The sequence below is a fragment of the Piliocolobus tephrosceles genome, chromosome 15, assembly GCF_002776525.5.
Source record: "Piliocolobus tephrosceles isolate RC106 chromosome 15, ASM277652v3, whole genome shotgun sequence".
NCBI lineage: Eukaryota > Metazoa > Chordata > Mammalia > Primates > Cercopithecidae > Piliocolobus > Piliocolobus tephrosceles.
The window spans coordinates 14,928,459-14,944,826 of NC_045448.1; the positions used below are offsets into that span (position 1 = coordinate 14,928,459).

The following is a 16,368-nucleotide window of genomic DNA, read 5'->3' on the forward strand; positions in this document are numbered from 1 at the left end:
TATACCTAACCCAAGAGCATGTAATGCGCCTTTGTGTGTGACATCTGAAGATGTGTATGAGTGAGGCTACTGTCAAAACAGACACTATGGAGGGTAGTGGATGTCCAGGTTATGAGTTTGGGACTGAGGGAGGCTTGGTATGTCAGCAAGAGAAAGGGTGAGGGGCACATGAGGCCTGGCACGGGCTCCTGGAGGTTAGGCTGTCATGTCAGGTCAAGGAATGAATAACTTGAGAGCATTACTTTCAAAAACCAGAATAACCATATCACTGCAAAGACCCTCCTTGGAACTACCTGGAAAACATAAACCGTCTCCCTTACATGATTCTGCCAGGCACATTATTGGGAAGGGAAACCCAAACAAAGGGTGTCAGGTTTAACTGTGCAGATTCAAAAATTACTTGCCAAAATAAAAGTTATGGCTTTGTCTTTCTTCTTTTTATTTTTTAAGCCAAAAGAAATAAAAAATTCCCTGAGGTTTTTTTTTGTTAAGAAGGCTTTGTTATTGTGTGTCCCTAGAATAAAAAGTAAGATCTTTTTCTGTTCCTCCACTCCCTAATGTCTTCTTCAAACCTTAAAAAATAGTCTGTATTACAGTGAGTCTCAAATTGGATTCTTCTGTATACGTGGCTAGAAATTCACTAAGAAGAAACACTGCCTTTTAATATTCTTGAGATGTCCCAGTGGGACAAGACTAAGAAGCTCCATTGAAAGGGGCCTAAAACAGTACCTGTTGAGACCCTTTCATCTTGGGAGGCCAGGATCTAGAGTCAGCCTAGCCTGAGAGAAGCTGCGCTGCTGACAGCAGCTCTCTGGGAGCTGATGGCTGAGAACTCACTGACAAGCTGGGAAGGAGACAGCAGCAGTGAGATGGGCCCTGGAAGGAGGGTAAGCGTTTCCCATGTAGCGTCTCTGCCTGCTCTGCTCCCTGCTGCATGTGCAGTTGCTCAGGCAGCTTCCTCAGCCTGGAATACCATCATCTATCTCCTCCAAACAGACTCTTCTTTCACTGACCAGCTCTGTGTCACCCTTTGTGTATTCTGCCCTAACTACTCCCTCCACTCTGCCTTCCATACAGCGCTTCCCATTCTATAGCACAGTGACTATGGCTACAGGCCAGATCGTCTCCCCCGTAGGACTGTGAGCTCCCTGGGGTTAGAGGTTATTTCTTATCCACATGACCCCTTTGTGACTTCACACAGAGCATGGCACACAGTACACCCCATGAATCATTAATTTCTTTTTAAAATGGGGGACCTAAATTAGCCACTGCTACAGCAACTTTCCTATCTGAAGAACTGTAAGCAAAGGGGTTCAGAAACACTGTGCAAAGTAAAAAGCACAGCAAGTAGAAGCCCCTGCTTGCAATGTTTTTCCATCTTCACCTACATAGTTCATTCTATATTCTGTCACTCAAACCTTGTGCACAAAGCAATGCAGGGAAATAGACTATGAAGGCTTCGGCATCTGAGTACTTCATTATCATTTAGAGCCAGGGTGGAATCCTGGTTCTATTTCCCAGCTCTATAACTCTGGACAAGTCAACTCCTCTCTCTGAGCTTTTCTTTTAGGTTCTCCTCTGAAAATGGCAACAACATATCCAGCCATTAGAAATAATAATCACAATAATCATTAAATCTACAAAGATCAATGGAAAGTCTTACAATAGCAAATAAATAAGAGAATACAAAAGTTTATACATTTAAATTGAAACTATATATAAAGATATCTGTACCTGAACAATAACTGGTAGGTAACATGCAAATAAAAATGTTACCAAATGAAACCATGGGGAGTTTTCTGAAACCCATCTTCATTATATTCTATCATATTTTCAATTGAAGAAAGAAAATTGGGGAGAGGTCTTATATGGCTGACATGGATATTAGGCATTGTAAAGACCTCTGTGAATTTCAAGGACATGCATAACCGTTCATTTGTGGCTGCTCTTTTTCTTATCAATATCATTGTATCTGAATGAAAAATTCTTTCTAAAAATAGCATCAGAGATATATACATCTTTCTAGGCTTATAAAGCCTGTATACTTTGAGTCCTAAAACAAGGCAGATTTTAATTTATGCAAAAAAAAATTTTTTTTTTAAAGAACATATATACTCACCCTAGGAATTTCCGTACTTAATCAATACAGTTAACGTGTTGGAGATGAGAATCCTTTATCTTGTAGGAAGCTCAGAGCAGTTTCTGCCCTAACAGAATGATTATGATGATTATTATCTCTAATGGCTGTGAAGGAGGCAAGAGAAAACAATGCTCTCCATGGCAAGCAGGACCTGGAGATGGTGGGGTCGGCACAGAGCTGAGAACACCACGTCTCCAGGTGCAGAGCCGCTCCTTTCCCAGTTCTTCTGAGGAAGAACTGAGCCGCAGGTCCTCAGTTCTTCTTTCAGAAAACACCTAAAAATGTGGCTTAGTCTTGGAAGCCTCATACACATGGATACTAAGAGCGATTCTAATACTCTGAGGAAAGCCAGTTAATGAAGATGCACATACTGTTCTAGTCTTACCCCTTGTCCACACTGGCGTGGACGGCTGCAACAACACCGTCCAGGACCTTCAGCGGGTCCCTTGGCCCACCAAGGTCAGCACTGCCACCACTGTGAAAAGAGAGAGAAACTGATTCAGAAAAGGATCACTCCAGTCTCAGAAATAAACTTGGTATTCACACGCTTAAATGAACCTGGTTGAATTTTGGCATGGTATACTGCCTGCCCATAGTCATTTGTGCTATGTGATATCTACAAATGTACCAAGCCATACACTAGGTGCTAATGAAACATTTTCTGCCCTTAAGGGGCTCAGTCTAATATATGCATGTTTTCCTATCAAGAGAATAACACAATCTACTTGCACTGTGTCATTCGAAAAACATTCATTGAACATCAACTGTATGAGCTACTTTTAACATTAAATGTAATAATGATTTACATCCTCCAGTTGAAGTTTTTTAAAGAAAGCACTAATATTTACTTGCTACTAATAAGTACCAGGCAATGCTAAACAGTTCACATATATTCTGCCACTATTAAACACAACATCCTATGAGACAAGTACTATTATTATGCCCCTTTTACAGATGTTATGTGTAGAACTCTAGTGAATCCTGAAAATGCAACAGAGGAAAAATATATTTTCTTTTTTTTTTTTTTTGAGACGGAGTCTGGCTCTGTCACCCAGGCTCGAGTGCAGTGGCCGGATCTCAGCTCACTGCAAGCTCCTCCTCTCGGGTTTACGCCATTCTCCTCCCTCAGCCTCCCGAGTAGCTGGGACTACAGGCGCCCACCACCTCGCCCGGCTAGTTTTTTGTATTTTTTAGTAGAGACAGGGTTTCACCGTGTTAGCCAGGATGGTCTCGATCTCCTGACCTCGTGATCCGCCCGTCTCGGCCTCCCAAAGTGCTGGGATTACAGGCTTGAGCCACTGCGCCCGGCCGAAAAATATATTTTCAATGAGTTTTTCTAATAATTTAATGATATAAATCAACTGTTAGATTTGGTTCCTTTCATGTCTTTGTTATTTTGTGCCTACTACATCTTATTAACTTCCTAAAAGGTAAATGTTATGAACATTGTCAATAAAAATTTATTTTCCTTAGAAACAGAAGTAGCTGAATTCCTTAAGTTCTCTTTTCCTTCCATTGCTGGAAGATTTAATTCACATTTATTGAATGTCTTCTGTGTGCCAAGTATACCATTTATTGGATCAGAACCAAATCTGTAGTGGTAGAATTGGATGCAGAAAAAGAGAAGTAAAACTTATGTCAAAAATTTATAAACATAAAACTATTCCATCATATTTTAATTATTCATGAAAATGGGCAATTTTAAGAAATAAACTAAATTCATCAAAACACTCATTTTTCAAAATGCGTATTTTTGTGAGCTTCATCTAAAACTTGGTTTAAGAAATTATAAAAAGATAACCATAAACCAAAAGGTACAAAATGTGGCCAACAAATATCTGTCATCATTTGAAAGAGGACACTGGTTCATACAACCAACATCAAGAAATCCTAATAAGCAAACAATAAAACTAAGCTTTATTAATTTGAAATTTGTTCTTCTAAAAAAAAGTTATGAAATTCTATATATCTCCCTATATATAAAATTAATGGATACCTCAGAGCATTAAGGTAAAAACTGTATGAGGCTGGGGTAATTAAACTGATAAAGGCTCATTTGATTTCAGTTCAGCTGGAGAAAACTGACACACATTTAATCAAAAAGTTCCTCAAGTGCAATACAGAATTAAAAAGAATGCTTAAAAGGAGAATAAATTAAACATAACTAAATCTTTTAGCCTAATTGCATTATTCACAGAAAGTACTTGATGCCCCATTATTTTCTTAGCTTCACTTTTGCCTCTTTTCTAATCCTCTTGGATGCATTCCTACAAAGGCACCCGCATGTCGACACAAAGCAAGAATTTCTCAATTGTCGTTTTTGTGCCATTAATTGCAGGTAAATAATGTCTAAAGACACTTTACAGATGTCTAACTTCATCAATGTATGATTAACCTTGTCTTGTATTTTTCAAAAGAACCTTCTGGGAACCATTTTCCCACTACTACAAAGAATGGGAATTAGAAATGGTAAGATCTGAAAAACCATATTGAAGTCACCGGACAGCCTGAAACTTACTTACTTGTGTCAAATGCCATTTTGGCCTTTCCCTTATTTCAAGAAAACATTGTAAAAGGCGGTCCAACCAGAAATTATGTAGCTTAAGATGTTATACACAGTACCAACAATAAAACATTTTCATGGTCTCCATTCTGAAGACACAAGACTATGAGAACCCTAAAAATAATCTCTCACTTTTGTAAAGTCCTTCAAAACTTATAAAATGCTTTTACATACAGGATGATAGCTTAGCACCATCATTGACAAAGTGTCACCCTAGTTTTTCCACAACGATCACTCTGTAGCTTACCTCAATGCAGAAATTATTTTCATGATTGCACTCTGCACTATATCCTTGGGTGAGATGTCAAGAGGGCCAACTGCCACCTCTAGCAGCTGCTGAATCATTGCTAGAGGCTGACCATCTAAACAAATAGCCACGGCTTCATCATGAAGTTTCTCTTTTTCTGATCGGGATAGATCATAGAGGTGACTGTATTTTTGCAGTGTTTCCTGTAAAGACATGGTAATCAACACTTAAACAGAAATTAAATGTATCTACATGCACAAAGTGAAACATATTTAGATCCTGGAACCAGATACATGACAAGCAGCAACACCATACCAAAGCGCATATATTAGTTATTAAGAGCTTGGGCTCAAGGATCACCCACATTTGAGTGCAAATTCTGGCTTTACCATTTATTAGTCAGTGGGCCTTTGTGATCTCAAATTTCAACATCTGTAAAATGAGGATGAGGAAAATAGGGTCGTGTGAATAGAGGCTGTTGTGAACATTAACTGAGATAATATAAAAATCAGTTCTTTAGCACTTCGGGAATAAAGTAATGCTCAATAAGTATGAGCTTTTCTATTATTATTATCACTAATGCACTACAACCACATAATAAAATAACTACTGAGCTACAACTATGTAATAATCCCAGGTATTATACATATGGTATCTAAATTAATACTTGTAATAACCCTGCAAGTATTTTTAAATTAGCTCCATGTTATAAAAAAGGAAACTAAAGACCAAGGAGATTGAGTAACATGACCAAAGTCACATGGCTAACGATTAGCAGAGCTAAGATTAGAACCCAAGTCTACTCCCCTGCCCTAGGCCACACTGCTTGCCTGCCTCTCTTTGATAGTATCTGTAAAAACAAATGTTGTAACAAATAATTTAAGAAATAACAGGCAAGCTATTGTTTTTTGGCATACCAAATACAGTCACTTAATGATAATAAATGCTTCCACATTCTTTATAGTTTCCCTTGTAATCCTGAATATACTGTTTAGTCTTTGAAACCAACCATGAGAAAAATCTGAATATTAACTGAATATTTCATGATATTAAAGAATGTCTATACATTTCTTTGCTAGTCATCATGTTATAGTGGTTATTTTAAAGTATCTTTTAGAGATAGATAGGGAGGTATTTATGAATAAAATGAAAAGATGACTGAGATTTGCTTCACAATCCACAAGAGCAAGGGAAGGGATGGCAGCAGTATGCATTAAGATAGGGCACGTTTTGATAATTGTTGAAGCTGGAAGTTGGGCACATGAAGTTTCATTTTACTGTTCCACCCATTGTGAAATTCTCTATTTCAGAAAAATCCCTATGAGTTAAGCAGGACAATTCCTGGTATCCTCACCTAAGAGGGAACTGAGACTCTGTAGGATGAAAGCCTTTAACTTTGGTTAAATTAACCTTCATGAGAATATAAGATTTTTTTGTACTGGGTATATAATTAAGGATGTTAAATGAAGGTCTGAACTATAAAAGGGATAAATGCATGGGGTTGAAAGTTATTTCCAGCTTTTGCTATACATGGTGCCTTAATAAAATTAACTAATATCTAATTTAGGAACCTCAAGAGTTTCCTATTATGGACGATCCATAGTCTGACTGAATGGCACTCACAAGTAGCTATATGGTACGTTTACATCACATCTTAGATGAAACAAACATATTTTTTATCAATAATCCCCTTAAATCCCCCCATAAACTATTCTAGGTATTGGAAGACAATACTTGTGGCTGGGTGAAGTGGCTCAGACCTGGAAGGCCAAGGTGGGCAAACAGCTTGAGCCCAGGACTTTGAGACCAGCCTGGGCAACATGGCGAAACTCTGTCCCTACAAAAAATACAAAAAATTAGTTGGGTGTGGTAGCACACACCTGTGGTCCCAGCTACTTAGGAGGCTGAGGTGGGAGGATTGCTTGAGTCCAAGAGATAGAGGCTGCAGTGAGTGAGCCTGAGCAACAGAGTGAGACTTTGTCAAAAAAAAAAAAAAAAAAAAGGACAATACTTGTTCCAAAGAGAGTAATGCCAATTCTCTGGGTTTTAATATAGTATATTAAAAAATAATATAAATTTAAAAATAATTTTAAATGTGTTTATTTAAAAATGAGTACTTTAAAAATTTATAGTAAGTATAAACCACTTTTCCCTGAAGATTGTAATTTTACTGTAGTTCTCATAATTATGAACCGTAGTACTGTAAATGTCAGTAGGATAAAATCAAGATTGGTAAAGCCAATTTGTTCCCTGCAAAGGCTTCTATATTGTTCATACCATTATTTAACATTATTCATTAGACAGAAAAATAGGCACTCCAAAACACAAAATGGAATAAAATTTCTTTCAAACTTTTAAGTTCTTCCCATTATCTTTTCAATGAAGGCTTTGCATTTATGTCTTGTACAAATTTTGAAGTCTCCCATTTGCTCATTATCTGAATTCTCCACTGACTGATCTTTCTAGTCATTCTACAAGGCAAGAATACAATTCAATAAATGTGTAAGGTTTAAGAAAAATGAAAGAGGAGGTTAGTGGCCACTTATAAGGTTCATTTACCATAGTATTAAAGGGCAAATGGAATATTGTTCATATATATAAGCACTGTTTTCACTTATATGGAAACCATTTATTTATTGATTTATCAACTTTCCAGTTATAGAAAAAATTATCTCAATTCCCACAAGTGTTAAAATACAGAACAAAATCTCTAAGGCCTCAGAGAGCTTCAGGTTTCATTGTATAGTCCTGACACCTGGGTCCTCAAACCTCATCACAGGTAGGGGACCCCAACTTCATGATGTTGTTTTTGAGACACCAAGAAACTAGAAGCCAACTAGAAACAATTTTAGTAGTCAAAAAATTCCTCTCAATAATGAAATTATATTTTATGTTGGAAACATGCAACATAAAAACAGGATAAGGGTATACATTTAACAAAAAAAACAGGGTAAACATAAGAAGCTATTTCTGATTTTTTTCTGAAAATTAGAAGGTAAAACAAAATCAAAATTTTTATTTATGTATTTATATATTTATATATATATTTATTTATTTATTTGAGACAGAGTCTCACTCTGTCACCCAGGCTAGAGTGCAGCGGGGCAATCTCGGCTCACCGCAACCTCTGCCTCCCAGGTTCAAGCGATTCTCCTGCCTCAGCCTCCTGAGCAGCTGGGATTACAGGTGCGTGCCACCACGCCTGGCTAATGTTTGTGTTTTTAGTAGAGACGGGGTTTCACCATGTTGGTCAGGCTGGTCTCAAACTCCTGGACCTTGTGATCCGCCTGCCTTGGCCTCCCAAAGTGCTGGGATTACAGGCATGAGCCACCGCGCCCAGCCTATTTTAATTTTTTTTTTTAATTCTAACAGGTAGAAGTAAAGTCTGAGCACCAATGTCTTCTCATTTCTTAATTTTAGAGACCACTCCCCTGACCCCAGGCTGCTATCCAGTGTTCAACTCCTGCTACTGTCTCCACTTCCACCCTTCTCACCCACTTCCTCTATTGCTCCATATCAACTGTGCCAAGTGGCTCAACATCATTTTGAAAGAAGTGGAAACTGAATTGTCAATCAAGTGATAATGATGAGGTCAACCAATAAAGTCTTGAGGATCATTTTCAAGGATATCTGCAAGTCTGAAAACCCTGTCAAAACAACTAATGTAACTTTAAAGGAAAAAAGAAATAATATACTGATAGAGAGTGAGCATATAGAAGTTCCCATTTCTTTACCTGCTCACTATTCTTCAGAGAAAGGATGAAGCTGTGGCTCAGGGTTTCCAGGTGGGCAAGTGATTTCTCCAGATGATTCAAAGCATCTGCATAGGTAACTTTAGAATCTTTAGCTTCTTGAGTTTCATCTTCTGAGTTTCTTTTTCTTGGCTTCTCAATAAAATGTTTGACTGTCTGAATAGCCTTTCTAGTCATCTCTTTACGGGCTTCCACAGACAGCTTAAAAAAAGAATTAAATAATAGTGAGACAAAAGAACCCTGCATTATTGCATCTTGCATATTCAGCAAATGTTAATGAGTTAAAACAATAGTGAAATTTTTGTATATATGATTTTAACCAATAAATAGCACTTGTTATACTAGTTTTTGTTCTGTGAAGAAAACAAAAAGTGAGGTGCCATTTGCATTATCAAACTAGTAATTGAGATTTTTAAAAATGTTAATATCCAAAGCAATAAAACCCTGCATTATTACATCTTGCATATTCAGCAAATGTTAATGAGTTAAAACAATAGTGAAATTTTTGTATATATGATTTTAACCAATAAATAGCACTTGTTATACTAGTTTTTCTTCTGTGAAGAAAACAAAAAGCGAGGTGCCATTTGCATTATCAAATAGTAATTAAGATTTTTAAACATGTTAATATCCAAAGCAGGTAAAGTGATGAAACTAGTATTCACATCGACTGCTGGTTACAGTGCAAAAATGAGAAGCCCTTTCTACACCACATTCCCAGTTCTGATCACTTATTATAAGAAAAAAATTCAAAAGAAGAAAATAAATACAGGCATAAAGATTTTAACTGGAATAAGACTATTAACATAACCTCAAAAGTAATCTAATTGATAGAAGAAATGATAACTAGCTTATAATAAATAACGGGCTGGAATGTTATGTAGTCATTAAAATTAGAATTATAAAAACATTATCCAAACATTTTTTGGAATATGTTTGTCATAGAACGTTAAATCTTAGAAATCAGAATATAAAACTTTCTAGATAATGTTTACATTAAACTTCAAACTATATCTCCATATACAATATATATGTATTTTATATATTTTCTATTTTACATATATATACACACACACACACACACATATACAGGTTGAGTACCCCTTATCCAAAATGTTTGGAACCAGAAGTATTTTAGATTTCAGATTTTTTTTTTTTGATTTTGGAATACTTGCTAATTTAGCATCCCTAATTCAAAAGGCTGAAATTCAAAATGCTCCAGTGAGCATTTCCTTTGAGCATCATGTTGGCACTCAAAAAGTTTCAGATATTGGAGCATTTCAGATTCCTAGATTCAGGAAATTCAACCTGTACATGCATATAAAGTATATGTATGTATAAAAATATATTAAATATGTATTCAGACATATGCATATATATATTATTAAGGTGTTAGGATTATGAGCTATTTTTTTTCTTTCCTTCTTTCCAAAGTTTCTACAGCATTGTTTTCACCTATTTATTCAGTGACATGCATCAGACTCCTGTATACTGTGTTAGATATATGGGAGTTATATGTTTCTAATTAATAAAATACTAAGCTCATTTATCCTCAAGAATGTGCAGGAGTTATATTTTTCTAATATTAAAATATTAAGCTCTGACCCTCAAAAATACAAAACTAAGTCTAAACTTTGTGCTTTGTTGATGGAGGAAGCAGACGCCTCTGAGATATCCTGGCGCCTCCTCAGGCCTCAATGATTTGTGCTGCTTTGGATCCTGGACTGTAGTCTTCTGTCAGCTACTCAAGTACATTTTTACTATATCCTCAAAAGGATGTGTTTTTTTGTTTGTTTGTTTTAATAAAAAGAGATAAAGACTCCTATGACAAAATCTCATTTTTTTTTCTATTTCCTAAAAGCAGTCATTGTAAATGTCTGGTCATTCTAAAAAGTAGGACTAGGCTGAAATACATGGCATGAGTGACCACAACAGGAGGTAAGCTGCCCCCAGACCCTTCCTTTCCTGCTAACTCCCTCCAAGTTACTCCAAGTTACTCAACAGAGTTATGACTTTAAAATGCTGACAGGGGACATTTTCCTAATCCTATACAAATATTGATAAAAGGGATCTTTAGAAAAGTACTATTCCCAATGAAATTGGAAATGCATTGCAAATGCAGCTTTCAAACAAGTTCCGTAGTCCCTACTTCTTACCAAATTTCTGGCTCTAAGCCATTAAAAAAATCAGAGCCCACCATTGACTGACAAGTATTAATTATGTTACTGTGTTATCCCACAAATAAACTGTGAACTCCTCCCTGTGATTTAGAAATACAAAATACTAGATCTGTATTTTGTTCAACAAACCACGCCTCCCTTCATACATGCAGACGAAGAGACTGAGCTCCAGGAGGCTCAGTGGTATGTTAGGGGTCATTGTGTGAATGAGAAGAGTAAAAACTAGAATCCAGATCACTTGTACCAAGTCGGTGCTCCCTGTCACCTTGCATCACACAGCGTCCACTCAATGATTTCTGCATCCTCACAGGCTCTGAGTTTATTACACAGTGCATATGCTGGTTGAATGCTGAATGACAAAATCAAGGCCGAAGAAGAGTTAAAATTTATAGTAGGGTAAATCTTTTTTATATTCATATTTGTTTCTCCAAGAAATCTACATTTCAGAAATTACTTGGCTATATCAGCTAGCCAAATGTATACACTCTTCCTAGCCTACTGTGTGACATGGAAGAGTTTCAGAAACAGAACGGCTATACAACAGAGACAGGCAGCTAATTCACACGTGCAGGAAGTAGGGTCCTGGATGAAACGATGGGTCCCTATCCCTTTAAAGAGGTCTAGATGAGATCACTGTTGTCCAAGTCTTGACTCGCCTTTGTTAACCAACCCTGGAATGAACATATGGTAAGCAGGAAGAACAATACATTCAGAAAACGTGTGTTTAATATTTACTACTGGTATGACTTTAGGAAACTTGACAAAGTGCTGGAAGCCTTAGTTTTCTTATCTACAAAATGAAAAAAATGACCCTGCTGCACAATTTTAAGAACTTAAGACAATATATAAAACAGTCAGCACAGTGCCTTGCCCATAGTAAGTACTCAGTAAACAGATGCTGACATTTAATTTGACCAATGGATAAAATACATACGCCATCCTCCCCACTGTTAGTTTGTCATTTTCCTAAAAAATCTGTCATATAATTCCCTTTTAGAAAAACCTTTTTTTAAATAAGTTCCTCAAATTTCTTAGCACGGAATTCAAGAACTTTCACAAACTGGTCCCTAGCTAAGCCTCTGGCTTCATGGTGTAAGTGTAACCCGAACCCAAAGCTACAGCCACACTGACTCTTTGTCATTACGTGGTGCTCTTACTTGCCGTCTTGTCTCAATAAAATGTTCCTTTCCCTCTTTTTCACAAGGCAAATTTCTAATTATGTTTCATTACCGAGACATCCGGAGTCAACCTAGCCTCTACAAGCATTCCACTGGCAAGTCCTCTGCTCCAACATTCAAGTGTATAACACACCTACTTTGTATGTATAAACTGTCTCCTCAGCATTATTGAGTCTAGCCCTCACACGGAAGTCTATGCTTTCAGAAAACTTGCTGTAGGTTATGAGACAGGTGCAACTTTTTCAAGAGTTTAAATTGTTTGACTTCATCACTACGGTGTCATTAGAAAATTTTCTTGGCTGGGCGCGGTGGCTCAAGCCTGTAGTCCCAGCACTTTGGGAGGCCGAGACGGGTGGATCACTAGGTCAGGAGATCGAGACCATCCTGGCTAACACGGTGAAACCCCGTCTCTACTAAAAAATACAAAAAACTAGCCGGGCGAGGTGGCGGGCACCTGTAGTCCCAGCTACTCCGAAGGCTGAGGGAGGAGAATGGCGTAAACCCGGGAGGCGGAGCTTGCAGTGAGCTGAGATCGGGCCACTGCACTCCAGCCCGGGCGACAGGGCGAGGCACTGTCTCAAAAAAAAAAAAAAGAAAATTTTCTTTTTCTATTTAAAATAATCCTTCAAGAGAACTAAATATTTCAAAATAACTATATAACCTGACACTGAGCAAGGCAGAGTGCAAATAAATGCAATCCTAAGTTAATTTTCCTGAGCTAGCTAGAACCTCTAAGAAGCAGAATGATATTATGATTAAAAATATGTAAGGTGTTTTATTTGACTAGGCATTTTACTTAATTCAAGCTTTTTATTACTATCCTTTGTAAAAACAGGTTCATTGCTGAAAGACTCCAGGGTATGATTAAAAAGTATATGTTTAACACTGAATTTACATCTAGTAGATTTATTTTCTTTAAACTGTTCTATAATGGAGGGAACAGAAGTAAAAGAAAGAAATGATTGAAAAAAAATGTACCAGAGTAAAAAAATGGCAATTTCTTTATTGTATCTAGTGGCCCCACGGTACCATTATTCTTAACACTCTTTTCTCAAGCCCACAGCATTAACATGTCATTTATGTATATCATTACTATAATATCCAACCAAGATTATACTTTTAACTGTTCCCTGCAGCAATTGTAATTGCTATGAAAAATAATAATGGATTTTGTGAAATAATGATAAGCAGCTAAACTGTTTCATCACTTAATAAATAGGTACTAAACATCTATTTTCCAAGACCTATAGAAAATGAGATAAAAACATGAAGCAGGCTTACAAAGAAACCACATATATAATGGAAGATAATATAGTGAGAAGAGGGCGGAGGGACTGAGGAATCATTGATGGCATCAGCAAATCTTATTGGTCAAGCTTCAAAATATATCTGGGCTCTAACCACTTCCTACCACCTTCACTGCCACCACTCAGTTCCCAGCCACCATCATCTCTCATAAAGAGCACTGCAACGGTTCTACCTTGTCTCCCAGTGTGCAAACACAAGCATTCCATCTCTTCCACTGCATTTGTCAATTCCCTTGTAATTAGGATGAGCTGTGTTCCAGCCAATGAAATCTGAGCAGAAGTGACATATACCATTTCTGAGCCGGGCAATTAAAAACCCACATGGATCATCATCCAGTTTCCAGTTTCCCTTTTTTTTTTTTTTTTTTTTGAGATAAGAGTCTTGCTCATTGCCCAGGCTGGAGTGCAGTGGTGCGATCTCGACTCACTGCAAGCTCCACCTCCCAGGTTCACACCATTCTGCTGCCTCAGCCTCCCGAGTAGCTGGGACTACAGGCGCCTGCCACCACGCTCGGCTAATTTTTTGTATTTTTAGTAGAGATGGGGTTTCACCAAGTTAGCCGGGATGGTCTCAATCTCCTGACCTCATGATCTGCCCGTCTCATCTCCCAAAGAGCTGGGATTACAGGCGTGAGCCACCGTGCTCAGCCCAGTTTCCCTTTTTTAGCCATAACAATTGAGGAGAACGTGGGGCCCAGATGGTGCCAATACAAAATGATGGGGCTTCCATCAGTCAGGATCCTTACGTGACTTTGTGGTAGTGGCCCCTTTGTAGTCTTTTCTTGGATTAGGTGCATGAGGGACTATCTACCAAAAGCCACGACACACCTTAGCTTTTTCTGACATACATCAGGTACCAAGAGTGAGGCAATATGTGGCTTTGAAGTTTTTAGATATCAGGCATTGAAAATAAAAATAAAAAAGATTAGAAAAACACCATAATCTATGACATGCTATAAAAAATACTTAATAAAACTATTATCTGTGGTAGCTTGGGGAGCAGATCATACACCTAATGAACTTAGGGATCTAAAGAGGCTGGGAAATGGAACACCAGAAATTTGTTGGATGTTATATGATGCTGTGGGTATTAAAAGAAGTACCATCCAGATTGGAAGCAGGAGTGAAACAGAATAAACAGCCCAGAAGTTCAGGGCCATGCTGGGTTAAAAAAAAAAACAAAAAAACCAACTTACTAATTCTAGACCCCATGAGTAAGAGATAAGATGGAGAAATCCTTATATAACAAATGCCAAGTAAAACCTTTAGAAGATTAAAATGCTTCAGGGAAGAGATAAACCAAGGGCGTGACACTCCGTAAATTCTTTCAATTGGGCAAAATGACTCAGGGCAGACATCCAATTAATGATGTCGTTCTTAAACAGAAACCTGATAGCTTTAAGCTAGCCCCTTTTAAGTGGAGAGAGAATGTATGGGGGTGATACATCAAAGATATATAGAACAATATTTCAAAACAAACAAAAAGACCCTGTAGATGTGGCTATGGGCACATGACAATGAGAAATCAAATAAGTAAGAAGCCTATTAAATTTCTGAGATAGTGATGCTGCCCAAGAAACCACAAACCTGGGCTGAAAATGCCTGTAGTCACAGGCATTTAAAACTTAACACTTGCGCCTTCAACCTTGAGGATATAGACCTCCAACATCCGCTCCTCCTGTGGCCCAGGAAGGAAGTGGAGAGGTCTTCCCTGGAGGGAAGAAACTGGGTCATGGAGAACAAAGGACAACAAGGTTGCTCCTAGAAAGCAGAATTAAGGCCTAATTAAGGCCCCTTACCTACTCCACAGTAGGGAACCCCTCATAATGTCTGTATAGCAGATTTTTTAAGCTGCCTCACAGTAGTGTCTGCCAAGTATCTCTTATTGTCTCCCTTTCCAAGGTGAGTGCTTAATGCAATTATCTTGTCGCTGTTTCACCACGTAAGTTGGTGTCGAGGTGGGTGTGGGGGAAGCAGGGCAGAGGATTTGTCCCATTGGTTCATAGTCTGGATCACAACTGGACCTGATGCGCAGCCTACTGTGAATTATGCCGACTTAGGGCTCCCCGGAGTGACTAGGACCCTGGATGGTTTCCTCTAGTGGAGAAGCAGAGTGCGTGCGTTCTGTGGTGGAAAGAAGGCTTGGTGAATAAAAGGGTGGGCGGTAGCAGACAGTGGTTCCTATCACACATCTCATCTGCTTCTCTATGCTTCTCAACCTCCTTGTAGTAAGACAGGGTTGTAGGGCTAGGTGGGCCCATGAAAAGTGTGACAAGTGGCATGTATAACTCTGGCTAAGGCAATCACACCTGATTTTCCAGTCCCACTCCTTCTCCTGACAAGGTACTTGAGGAGACCCCAGGTGGGTACGGACCCTGAGGGAGGCGTCTATTGTGCTAGGCTACTGTGACTCTGGGGTTGCTTTGTGACTCCAGCACTACCCAGCAGCATGGTGGTATCTTAAAAACACACATCTGCTCCAGTCACGCCTTTGCTCACATCCGTCTAATGGCTTCCCAACTCACTAAGAATAAAAGCCAGTCTTTCATACCCTATCAGGCCCCATGTGATCGGCTCTTCCCCTCACCCTGCCTCTCTCATGCTGTCCCTTCCCTGCCTTCACACTCTCAGGCCACTTAAAACACCCTGGCACCCTTGCAGCCCCCACAGAGTCTTCACAATCATCAGTCTCTACTTGGAATATTCTCCCAGGCACTCTCATGACTCAACCTACTTCTCTTGGGACTTGACAAAAATGTCACCTTATCAGAGCGGCCTTCCCTGACCACTGCATGAAACCTGGCACTCTCTCCACCTCTTTCTCCTGGCCCTGTAGTATTTTTCCTCCTAACTAACACACTGGGCTTCTATTGCTTATTGCTTGTCACTGCTACGTTCCCAAAGACCAGAATTGTGGCTCATATATAACAAATGCCTCTCTGTTGAATGGAAGGATGGATGGATGGATGGATGGATGGATGGATGGATGGATGGATGGATG

General features: G+C 38.5%; 1 protein-coding gene across 1 annotated transcript in view; it reads right to left on the reverse strand.

Moving 5' to 3' along the window:
- NBAS (NBAS subunit of NRZ tethering complex) overlaps positions 1-16,368 on the reverse strand; it is a 394,400-nt gene that overhangs the window by 60,829 nt on the left and 317,203 nt on the right. The window contains exons 44-46 of the mRNA XM_026454698.1: positions 8,685-8,903; positions 4,951-5,153; positions 2,526-2,615 (exon numbers count right to left, since the gene is read on the reverse strand). Of these exons, the coding sequence (XP_026310483.1) occupies positions 2,526-2,615; positions 4,951-5,153; positions 8,685-8,903 (512 nt within the window). The remainder of the gene's footprint in view (positions 1-2,525; positions 2,616-4,950; positions 5,154-8,684; positions 8,904-16,368) is intronic.